This window comes from Prionailurus viverrinus, chromosome E3 (genome assembly GCF_022837055.1).
Source record: "Prionailurus viverrinus isolate Anna chromosome E3, UM_Priviv_1.0, whole genome shotgun sequence".
NCBI lineage: Eukaryota > Metazoa > Chordata > Mammalia > Carnivora > Felidae > Prionailurus > Prionailurus viverrinus.
The window spans coordinates 25,303,156-25,316,351 of record NC_062576.1 but is presented as its reverse complement, the minus strand read 5'-3'; the positions used below and the strand labels follow the sequence as shown (position 1 = coordinate 25,316,351).

The 13,196-nt window shown below is 35.8% G+C and overlaps 1 protein-coding gene across 5 annotated transcripts in view; it reads right to left on the bottom strand.

The window, feature by feature from the left end:
* Positions 1-13,196, bottom strand: part of DNAH3 (dynein axonemal heavy chain 3) — a 170,856-nt gene that overhangs the window by 59,040 nt on the left and 98,620 nt on the right. For all 5 annotated transcript variants that reach the window (XR_007147732.1, XM_047838156.1, XM_047838154.1 and 2 more), the window contains one exon: positions 10,621-10,866. Coding sequence is in view for 4 of the 5 variants with exons in the window: in XM_047838156.1 (XP_047694112.1) it covers positions 10,621-10,866 (246 nt within the window). In the remaining variant the exon portion in view is untranslated. The remainder of the gene's footprint in view (positions 1-10,620; positions 10,867-13,196) is intronic.

Below are 13,196 nucleotides of genomic sequence, written 5' to 3'. Positions count from 1 at the left end.
AAAAATCTGAGCAGCATCTCCAGCTGGAATAAGAAATCTTACCTCAAGAGATTTCATGAGGGGGGCGCCTGGGTGGCTCAGTCGGTTAGGCGTCTGACTTTGGCTCAGGTCATGATCGCACGGTTCGTGGGTTCGAGCTCCATGTCAGGCTCTGTGCTGACAGCTCGGAGCCTGGAGCCTGCTTCAGATTCTGTGTCTCCCTCTCTCTCTGCCCTTCCCTTACTCACGCTCTCTCTCAAAAATAAATAAATGTTAAAAAAAATTTTTTTTAAAAGAGATTTCATGAGGAAAGGCAATAAAGGCCACTAGGATGCAGAGACTCAGGTTCCATCCCACACAGAAAATTGTGTAGCTGTTCCTTTGCCTTACCAGGTATTAATCCAGGAGTACTGTCTCATTTTCTCCTTATCCTTGCCTCTTATTTTTTTCTTTTAATTTTTAAATATTTATTTATTTTTGAGACAAAGAGAGCAAGAGAGAGAGAGGAGGAGCATGAGTGTGGGAGCTTGAACTCACGGACTGCGAAATCATGACCTGAGCCGAAGTCAGACACTTAACTGACTGAGCCACCCAGGTGCCCCGTATAGCTGAGAAGTGCAGTAGGGTCCCAGACCATATGAGTAAAGAGGAGTCAGTCAGAACACCTTAAATTCAGTGAGATACAGTCTTCCAGAGTAAAGAGCCACAAATGCCCCTCTGTTGAGAAACTTCCCTTTTCTAGAATGTTCAGAGATGAAACAAATAGAAAAGGCTGCCTCCAACAGATGGCATTAGTTGATCATATGTGGTCATTGGATCTTGGCCATCCTATTGCTTCTTACTCTAGAGCAGAGTTTATAGCATTTAGGTTTATTTTAAAAGTGTTATATGAATATTATTTACCCTGATCATGTCCAAAAGCTGTGACAATTTGGAAAACTAGCAGAAAGAGAGATGTGGGATTACCATGAAGAAAAAGTAAAGCTTAACTTCCCATGGACAGGTTTGCAATGATCACTTGCAAGGTGTCATTTTAGTCTTATGAATGGTCTTTTCAGAACCAAATTGGCTTTTAAGTAAAGTAGGTGCTGCAAAAGAAGATAGACAAAGAAGCCGTATATGTGGAATTTTTGTTTTAAATAGCGCATCAGTTGAGTAGGATGTGGAGGGAGGACACAGGCCATCACAGTAGATAGGAGATGTTATAGGGCAAAGTTACCTAGAAACTGAGTGGGAGTTGTATATATATATATATATATATCACTAGCCTGCTAGCTGCAGAAGGAAAGGAAAGATGTTGACACAAAGTGGGCCAAGAGTGGGGTCAAGGGAACTTCATGAACCATCTTTGTTGACACAAAGCATGAACAGACTGATCTGGAAGGATAGAGGAAGCAGAAAACAGCATACGGAAACTGTGAAAAAATACTGCAATATAAAGGAATATAATATGGAGGTTATACTTCAAGAGTATATCCTTGAACCTTGTTTAATGCAAGACTCAAAACCAAATTTCAGGAAACTGTTTGGAATCCTAAACAGGCTACAAAAAGATGATGATGATGATGATGATGATGATGATGATGATGATTGTTACCATTTTTTTAATTTAATTTTTTATTTTTTTAAATTTACATCCAAATTAGTTAGCATAGAGTGCAACAATGATTTCAGGAGTATATTCCTTAGTGTCCCTTACCCATTTAGTCCTTCCCCCCTCCTACAACCCCTCCAGTAACCCTCAGTTTGTTGTCCATACTTATGAGTCTCATCAGTTTCATCCCCCTCCCTGTTTTTATATTATTTTTGTTTCCCTTCCCTTATGTTCATCTGTTTTGTTTCTTAAAGTCCTCATATGAGTGAAGTCATATGATTTTTGTCTTTCTCTAATTTCACTTAGCATAATACCCTCCAGTTCCATCCACGTAGTTGCAAATGGCAAGATTTCATTCTTTTTGATTGCTGAGTAATACTCAATTGTGTATATATACCACATCTTCTTTATCCATTCATCCATGGATGGACATTTGGGCTCTTTCCATACTTTGGCTATTGTTGATAGTGCTGCCATAAACACGGGGGTGCATGCATCCCTTCAAAACAGCACACCTGTATCCCTTGGATAAATGCCTAGTAGTGCAATTGCTGGGTTGTAGAGTAGTTCTATTTTTAGTTTTTTGAGGAACCTCCATACTGTTTTCCAGAGTGGCTACACCTGCTTGCATTCCCACCAACAATGCAAAAGAGATCCTCTTTCTCCACATCCTCGCCAACATCTGTTGTTGCCTGAATTGTTAATGTGAGCCATTCTGACACGTGTAAGGTGGTATCTCATTGTGGTTTTGATTTGTATTTCCCTGATGATGAGTGATATTGAACATTTTTCATGGTCGGTTGGCCATCTGCACGTCTTCTTTGGAGAAGTGTCTATTCATGTCTTTTGCCCATTTCTTCACTGGATGATTTGTTTTTTGGGTGTTGAGTTTGATAAGTTCTTTATAGATTTTGGATACTAACCCTTTATCTGATATGTCACTTGCAAATATTTTTTCCCATTCTGTCGGTTGCCTTTGAGTTTTGCTGATTGTTTCCTTCACTGTGCAGAAGCTTTTTATTTTGATGAGGCCCCAGTACTTCATTTTTGCTTTTGTTTCCCTTGCCTCCAGAGACGTGTTGAGTAAGAAGTTGCTGTGGGCAAGATCAAAGAGGTTTTTGCCTGCTTTCTCCTCAAGGATTTTGATAGCTTCCTGTCTTACATTTAGGTCTTTCATGCATGTTGAGTTTATTTTTGTGTATGGTATAAGAAAGTGGTCCAGGTTCATTCTTCTGCATGTTGCTGTCTAGTCTTCCTAGCATCACTTGCTGAAGAGACTGTGTTTATTCCATTGGATATTCTTTCCTGTTTTGTCAAAGATTAGTTGGCCATATGTTTGTGGGTCCATTTCTGGGTTCTCTATTCTGTTCCATTGATCTGCGTGTCTGTTCTTATGCCAGTACCATACTATCTTGATGATTACAGCTTTGTAGTATAGCTTAAAGTCTGGGATTGTGATGCCTCCTGATTTGGTTTTCTTTTTCAGGATGGCTTTGGCTATTTGGGGTCTTTTCTGGTTGATTGCTATCATTTTAATGAAACAGGAAAGAAAGCCGTAAGGAGAAAACAGGCTAAGATAAAAAGGCCACATGAGATTAAAAAAAGGAAGATGGATGAGCTAATAGAATGATGGTGACAATGATAAGACAGCAATAAAAATTGCTGATATTTAACATCTTCTATATACCATGCTTTTATTCCAAATGTGTTTACATGTATTAACTCATTTAATTCTTGTAAGAACCCCATGACTGCATACTGTTATTATATGCGGGGGGAAGGGGCAGAGAGAGAGGGAGAGTGAGAGAGTGAGAATCCCAAACAGGCTCCATGATGTCAGCACAGAGCCTCATGTGGGGCTTGAACTCATGAACCCATGAGCCATGAGATCATGACCTGAGCCGAAACCAAGAGTTGGATGCTTATGCGACAGCCACCCTGGTGCCCTGTCCCCATTTTATAAATGAGGAGACTGAGAGGGGATAAGGAACTTCCTCACTACTAAGTATCGAAGGCAGGATTCAAGCCCTGACAATGTGACTTGTTTTTAATCATTACACTAAGAAAGGATCATAAGGAAACAATAGGTAACAACAGCAGAACCAACACCATGCAAGGCACTAAAAGCATAACTGAAGTTGTGGGTGACATATTAAAATGAAAAAAAAAACTATCTTAAAAAGGCAAAAACTCAAAAATAAGGAAAGAGATGATAGATATGGAAGCCAGACAATAAAAATTTCCCTCGATGATGGAAAGGCCTCATCACATTCCAGGGAAAATAGACAAGAGGAGACATACATCTAGATATAGTATGTTAAAAAGCAAAACAAAACCCTACAGTAGAATATTAAAAAAAGAACACAAACCATTCAGAACATAGGTGAAACAAACAGTTGCTTTATATATGTATATAATATAATTAATTATTAATTATATGATTAATATAATCTTAATAGTTATCAATTATAATATAATTATATTAATAATTATATAATCTAATAATTATAAAATAATATATAATCTAATTTCAATTTCTTCTCTTTTTAATTGTGAGATTTAATTATATATAATTATCTATTTATTTATTATAAATGATAATTTATAATATAATTTATATTACATTATAAGTATATGTATTTATTATATTGATAATAATTATTATTAATTAATAATAAATTACATATAACATATAATTAATAATTAATTATATATATAATTCAATCTCACAGTTAAAAAGAGAAGAAATTAAAACTAGATACTATTTTCGTACTACAAATGTGAAAAGAACACCAAAATACATAAGGCAAAACTGATAGAATTGCAAAAATTAATAGAAAAATCCAATTATTATAGTTGGAGACTTCAGTCCCCCTCTATCAGCAATTGACATTGGGTAGAAAATGAGTGAGGATATAGTTAAACTAAACAGCACCTTCACCATCAATTGGACCTCACTGACATTTATAGATTACTTCAACAACAGCAGAATACATCCTTTTCGAGCTCACATGGAACATTCTCCTAGAGAGACCACATTCTGGGCCATAAAACACACCTTAAATTTTTTAAAGAGTAGAAATCATACAGTGTATACTCTCAGTCCACAGTGCAATTAAACTAGAAATCAGTAACAAAAAGATAGCTGGAAAATCCCCAAATACTTGAAGATAAAGAAAAAGACTTCTAGGGGTGCCTGGGTGGCTCAGTCATTAAGCATCTGACTGGCTCAGGCCATGATCTCATGGTTTATGAGTTTGAGTCCCACGTTGGGTGAGCACAAGCCCCACTTCGGGTGAGCCCCACTTCTCTCTCTCTTTGCCTCTCTGGGATTCTCTTTCTCTCTCTGCCCCTTGCTTGAGTGCCCTCTCTTTCTCCTTCTCAAAAAGAAAGAACAAACGAACGAAAGAAAGAAAACACAACTTTTCAAAATCTGTGGGATGCAGTGAAAGAAATGCTTACAGAGAAATTTAGCATTGAATGCATATATTAGAAAAGAAGAAAGCTCTAAAATCAATAATCTAAGCTTCCACCTTAGGAAACTAGAAATGAAGAGTGAATTAAATCCAAAATAAGCAGAATAAAATAAATAATAAAAATTAGAGTAGAAATCAATGAAGTTGAAAACAGAGAAAATCAATAGAGAAAATCAACAAAACCAAAAGCTGTTTCTTGGAAAAGGTTATTAAACTGATAAACCTCTAGTTAGGCCAACCAAGAAAAAAGAGAGAAGACACAAATTACTAATATCAGAAATGAAAGAGGAACCATCACTACTGATACCAGAGACATTAGGAAGATAATAAAGGAATATTATGAACAACTCTATGACCACAAATTTGATAACTTAGATGAAATAAAACAATTCCTCAAAAGACATGATCTAACAAAACTCATATAAGGAGAAATAGATAATTTGAAGAGAATGATATCTATTAACAAAATTGAAGCAACAATTAATAACCTTCCAAAAGAGAAAGTACCAGGCCTAAATGATGAATTCTACTAAACATTTAAGGAAAAACATTTTACAATACTCTACAATCTTCTCCAGAAAATAAAAGCATATTTATTCTATGAGGTCAGCATAACCCTGATCCCCAAACCAAAGATGCTACAATAAAGGAAAACTATAGATAATATATCTCCTCAAAACAGATGCAAAAATCCTTAACAAAATACTGACAAATCAAATCAACAATATACGGAAAGAATTACACACCACATTCAAGTGGGATTTATTCCTTCCAGGTATATAAGGCTGGTTCAACATTCAAAAATCAACTAATGTAATCCATTAGGCTAATGAAGAAAAAAAAGAATCAAAAGAAAAATAAGAGAAAACAAAAACACTGTAGTAGAAATGAAGAATGCATTTGGTAGGCTTATTAATAGACTAGATGCAGCCTAGAAAAGAATCTATGAGCTGGAATATATGACAATATAAACTTACTAACCTGAAATAAATGGAGGAAAAAATTTAAAAAAAGAACAGATTATTGGATAATTGTGGCCAATTGTAAATGGTTTAAGATATTAATACTGGGAATACCAGAAAAAGAAGAGACAGCAAAGCAGAAATATTCAATGTAATAATGGCCAAGAACTTTTGAAAGTTAATGATAGATATCAACCTATAGAACCAGGTAGCTCAGAAAATATGAAGGAAGAAAAACACCGCATATTCAACACCTGGGAATAATATAACCAAACAACAGAAAACCAAAGACAAAGAGAAAATCTGGAAAAACATCAGTTTATTGGGGAAGATCTTACCTATAGAGGAACAAAGATAAGAATTATAGCAGACTTTCCATCAGAAAGTATGCCAGAAAGAACAGAGTAGAGGGAAATATTTAAAGTGTTGGTGGAAAAAAACTCACCATGATAAAATTCTGTATCCACTGAGATTATATTTTCAAACTAGAGGAGAAATAAAAGCTGCCTCAGAAAACAAAAAAATGAGGGAAATCATAATCAGCAGGGCAGCCCCACAGGAAATAGAATTTTTTCAGAGAGAAGGAGAATGATATAGGTCAGAAGTTTGGATCTACATTAAAAAAAAAAAAAGGAGGGGCGCCTGGGTGGCGCAGTCGGTTAAGCGTCCGACTTCAGCCAGGTCACGATCTCGCGGTCCGTGAGTTCGAGCCCCGCGTCGGGCTCTGGGCTGATGGCTCAGAGCCTGGAGCCTGTTTCCGATTTTGTGTCTCCCTCTCTCTCTGCCCCTCCCCCGTTCATGCTCTGTCTCTCTCTGTCCCAAAAATAAAAACGTTGAAAAAAAAATTAAAAAAAAAAAAAAAAAAAGGAAATCTTTTGGAGAAATAATAAATAAAGGTAATTTTTAAAAAATCAATTAATGTAATCTATTACAGAAACAGGCTAAAGAAGAAAACTCACATGATTATCAATAAATTCAGAAAAAGCATTTGACAAAATCCAACACTCAGTAAACTAGGTATAGAGGGGAACTTCCTCAACTTGATAAAGAATATAAACAAAACACCTACAGCTAATCTCATACCTAAGGCAAGGAACTAGATACTTTCTCCCTAAGATAACGATGCTCCCTCTAATCATACCTATATAAATCATACAGGATGTCTTAGCTTATGCAATAGACTACAAAAAAAAAAAACAAACAACAACAAAAAAGGAAATAAGATTGGGAAGGAAGAAATAAAACTATTTTTGTTTGTTGATGGCATGATTACCTATTCAGGAAATGGATTGGGAAGGCACAAGGGAAATTTAGCAATCAAAGCTTTAAAATTTTTTGATCCTTGATTCAGTTATTTTAATTCTAGGAAATTATCCTAAGAAAATAATCATGGATTAAGCAAGCAGGTGGCTACCGGAATACTGTTCATCACAGTGTTGTTAATGATAACAAAAACTAGAAAATAACTAGGAAATAAGTGCAGAATGATCCCATATTTGCAAAAATAAATCCATAGGCACATATATGCACAGGGAAATGTCTAAATGGATGGTTATCAAAATGTTAATTGTGGTTATCTTTTTAAAAATATTTATCTTTTTGGGGCGCCTGGGTGGCGCAGTCGGTTAAGCGTCCGACTTCAGCCAGGTCACGATCTCGCGGTCCGTGAGTTCGAGCCCCGCGTCAGACTCTGGGCTGATGGCTCAGAGCCTGGAGCCTGTTTCTGATTCTGTGTCTCCCTCTCTCTCTGCCCCTCCCCCATTCATGCTCTGTCTCTCTCTGTCCCAAAAATAAATAAACGTTGAAAAAAAAATTAAAAAAAAAATATTTATCTTTTTTATTATATGACCTATTCATATTTTTTCTTAAAAAATCAAGAATGCACTTCACACTCTTCAGGATAGCTATTCCTAAAAAACAAGACAAAACAATACATGAGAATGTGAAGAAATTGGAATTCTTGCACATTGCTGGTGGGGATGTATGATGGTACAAGTACTATGAAAAACATTGTGGCAATTCCTCACAAACTTAAACACAGAATTACTATATGATCTATAAATTCCACTTTTAAGGGGATCCTGAGCGGCTCAGTCAGTTAAGCATCAAACTCCTGGTTTCGGCTCAGGTCATGATCTCACAGTTTGTGAGCCTGAGACCCACATCAGTCTCTGGGCTGACAGTGCAAAGCCTGCTTGGGATTCTCTCTCTCCCTCTTTGCCCCTCCCCCACTTGTGCATGTGCTTTCTCTCTCTCTCTCTCAAAATAAACTTAAAAAAATAAATTCCACTTTTGAGCACATAGCAAGAAGAAATGAAAGCAAGAGACTCAAATAAATATTTGTACACCCATGTTTATATCTGCATTATTCACAGTAGTCAAAATATGAGAGTAACTCAAATGTCTATCAACAGGTGAACAAAGGAACAAAATGTGGCACATACACACAACAGAGTATTATTCAACCTTAAAAAGGAAGGAAAGTCTGACACATGCTTCAACATGGATGAATTTTGAAGTTATTACTAAGTGAAATAAACTTGTCAAAAAAGGACAAATACTATGTGATTTTATTTAAATGAGGTACCTAGGGTAGTCAGATTTATAGAGACTGAAAGTGGGATGGTGGTTGCTGGGGGTGGGGGAGCCAGAAGGAGGGGAGAAATGGAGAGTTAGTGTTTACAGAATATGGAGTTTTAGTTTGGGAAGATGAAAAAAGTTCTGGAGATAAATGGTGGTGAAGGGTGCACAACAATGTTTAACACCACTGAACTGTATACTTAAAAATGGTTAAAATGGTAAATTTTTATATTATACATATTTTACCAAAATAAAAAAGAATCTTCTAAATCAAAGAAGAAGTAAAAGAGAAACGAGGAGGAGGAGAGGAGGAGAGAAGGAAGGAGGGGGAAGAGAAAGAAAAGAAGAGAGAAGAAAAGAAAAAAGAAAAAAAGAAAGAGAGAAAGAAAAGAAAAGAAAAAGAAAGAAAGAAAGAAAGAAAGAAAGAAAGAAAGAAAGAAAGAAAGAAAACAGAATGATTGTACTACAATCTAAATATTGGATTGGCCCAGGGCCTCTATGCAGTTCACTGGGACAGATGACCATATCAGATAAAGTGTGCCTCATGTGCTGAGGAAGGACTGTGTGTACAGGGGCAGTGGGTGACCCCTACTTGTTCATTCATTTATTATTATCATTAGGAAAAATTTCAAACATAAATACTGAAAACACTGTACAGCACTTACATACCCTTCTCCTAAACTTTATGATTAGTTTTTATTTGTTTTATCATATACCTGCTCATCCATCAAGTAAGCCATCTGATTTTTTGACAGACTTCAACGTAAAACATCTATACACTTCCCCGTAAACTTCAGCATTTATATCATTCACTGTTCAGTATTTGTTTATGCTTTTTCTCTTGATCTAAAATTTACATGCAATGAAATGTACAAATCCTAAGTGCACATTCACTGAGTTTTGACAAATGCACATATCTGTGTAAACCAAATCTTTCTCAATATACACATTACTTTCACTCTAGAAGTTATTTCATCACGCTTTATCTACTATTTTATAATCACAAAAAGTAAAGCTATTTGGAAAGTGTTTATAGTATGATCTCCTTTTTGTTACAGAAATATAGAAAAAAACTTGAAGAAAAAAATTTTAAGTGTTTATTTGTGGGTAGTTGGATTACCACTGATTTTTATTTTCTGCTATTCTCTGTTTTTTCTAACTTAACAGAAGACCATGGGGGAGGGGAAGGAAAAAAAAGAGAGAGAGGGAGGGAGCCCAACCATAAGAGACTCTTAAAAACTGAGAATAAACTGAGGGTTGATAGGGGGGTGGGAGGGGGGGGAAAGTGGGTGATGGGCATTGAGGAGGGCACCTGTTGGGATGAGCACTGCGTGTTGTATGGAAACCAATTTGACAATAAATTTCATATTAAAAATAAATAAATTAAATAAATAAATAAATAAATAGATAACATGTTTAAATGTAAAATATTAAAAAATAAATTTTATATATCATTATGGTGTTAAGAAAAATAATAGTGAAAGCCACTTAAAAGAAAAAAAATTTTTTGATCTTTTAGTAAATGATGTCACACATAGAATATAGATCATTAAAGTGATCACTTTGAAGAAAACGTATATGGCAAAAATGGAAACATTTCAACATGAAATTAGATTACAATGACAAAATTACTATGAATATTAACGCCATAATCAACATAATACGATGAATGTAAACACACAGAATAAGGCTAGAAGGGAATAAGAAAAACAAATGTGCTATATTTCTCATTCTGTCTCCTGGAGCCTGTTTGAATGATGGAATTATGGGTAATTTTGGGGAAAAAAAAGTTATATCAACTTTTCTAAATTAAAACAATAGTTAAAACATCCCATAAGACCCTGACTTTGAGCCATCCATCTCTTACACATGTGGGCCAGCTCTGAAGACCTTGAACCCACTCAGGCAAGCTACATAATGTCACCTGGCCATTATAAAACCCTTACTTTGACCACACATTTTGATTGGATTTTGGAACCATATGATCCAGATTATTATAGCAAGACAAAACAAACAGGTACTAAGTTACCTCTTTCTGGAAAGATGTTGTTTTTGGTAAGTTTGACGCTTTTGGGCCTTGGATTGTTATCATCCATACCCATTATCAGGTTGCGGAAAAACAGATCAAATTTCTTTCTGCTGTCCGCATTGATGGTGCCGGCCACGGTCCACACCAAGGCAAAGAGGAATAGACCTTGCAGCCAGAGAAAGATCTGTTGGCTTGTTGGGCCTTCAAATAATTCACTTTCCTCCTTGTCTATTTTTCTGATTTCATCTAAAAGCAAGAAAAAGGAACCTCAGGAAAAGCTGCAAATATCTGCTTATATACAGATCTATAAACAATGTGAGCTGGGTGGTCTTGTCTGTGAGGGCTCTGGAGAGAGGAATGATAGTGGCTGAGTGGCCATCACCTGCCAGATCCTTTATCCACATATTTCTTTGTGCTAGTTTTAAAAACTTTTTCTAATTTTGAAAGGACATGGGCACCAACCTGAAGGAGCTCTCAATGGCTGAAGACATTTGAGCAACAAAATAACTATAGCATTGGATTATAACCCATAGGATAAAATAAATATTGTGAGTTCATACTTTAATCAGCAAATAACTGAATTAGCAAAGAAATAGGGAAGAACAGTTTTTCCTTACAGAAGAATTCTAATTAGTAAATATAGAAGGAATACACAGAGAAACAGAAAATTAACATTAGGCAAATGCCGCCATAATAACCGTGGTAGGCAAGATCCAATAGATATTAAAATCAGTGGGTGAAAATTTGAGGAGCAAATAGGATATTTGCATGGTTTCAAATTGTCTCCCCTCCCCCAAATACTTATTAATTATGAAGGAAAACATAGTAACACTTCTCTTACAGTGGAGAAATGTGGCTCTGATCAAGCTGACTTTGACCAGAGCCTTCACCAGTCATAACATATAGCAACATCATATGCCCCATGATGATGTACAGAGAAGGATACATCATCACTTTCGTGGTATTCTTACTGAAAATGCATAACCCCAATCTAATTATGAGAAAACATATCTCTTAAATCGAGAGATATTCTATAAAATAAATGACCATTATTTATCAAGTAACCAAGTTATAAAAGACAAGGAAAGGGGTGCCTGGCTGGCTCAGTCAGTAGAACATGTGACTCGATTTGGGGGTCATGAATTTAAGCCCCATGCTGGGTTTATTTAAAAAAAAAAGGCAAGGAAAGACTGAGGAGTTGTCATAGATTGAAGGACACAAATGAGATACAACAATTAAAAAAAAAAAAGTGACCTCCTGAATTGCATCCTAGAACAGAAAAAGGACAATTTGTGGAAAAATTGATGAACTGCAAATAAAGTCTGTAGTGTAGTTAATAGTTTAGTATCAGTTTCAATTTTCTTATTTTGACCATTGTGTCTTGGTTATGTAAGATGTTAACTTTAAAGGAAGCTAGGTGAAGGGATATGTGACTCAACATTGTCCTTTAGCAATTTTTTTGCAAGCCTGAAATTATTTTAAAATAAAAGGCTAACAAATGTATTTAGTATTCCTTAGCTCAACGCCTTGCTGATTGATCATAGTTACCATACTCCTGCATTTTAGCACTGACAGAGGAAAAAGTTAGGGCTCTGAAATCAGACATGTCTGTGTTCATGTCCCCAGTTTTTAGTAGTTGTGTGTCTTTCAACACTCCTGATAGGACTCATGGCTATAGATCTGTGAAGGCAAGATATTAGGGCACTCAGCGCTGGGGACAATGAGTCCATTTCTCATGCGATGCCTTTTTTCCTGGAGGAGATACAACACAAGGACAGGAAACAGGGCTTGGGAAAATATGCAAAATTTGCAACTAATGATGCAAATATATGGCATTGTATGCAGTTAGTGTGCTTTTGAAATTGCCTGTAATTTTAATTTCAGAAAAATCACATAATATTTAGCCAAAGAAAGTCTCCACTCAACTGTTCATCATATTACATTTTTTAAATCTGTTCCTATAATGCCTTTGGAAGCAATGAGCTGAGAAAATGTACATGTAACGGAAGTTCTGGGAAGATCCATCTTGAGCCTGAATTATGTGAGATATTGAAAAAGAAATGTCACCCAGGAAGAAGTTCTCCAAATGGACACATGCTTTGTCATTTCCCACAGAATTCAATGAAATTTGATTTATATGAGATAGTTACAGGGAACTTCTCTAGGACCTTTAAACAAATAGTTCTATGATTTAGGTACTTCTCATGTCCTGGAGAAGTTCCCTAGTTTTGTAGCTGATGTGATCAGTTCTCTTGACTGTGTAACTATGTATTTTGTGAAATCAGATTTTTATAAGTTTTCTTAACACAGGAAAATCTCCGGTCTTATTTTTTGCAGAATCTTTTTTTTCTCAGATACATTCATATGTATCATGTAAATTCATTTCCCTCCAGGATATCCTAGTTAGGTAAAGAGAGACAGAGATTTTTATCCTCATTGTGTGGACGAGAAACCTAACACAAGAAAAGATGGGGTAATTTGCACAAAAACATCCAGGAAATCAATCTAAGATTAATGTTAAAGCCCCCAAACATGGATTCTTTCCGCTAAATTCTACTATCTCCACTCCAAAGGCT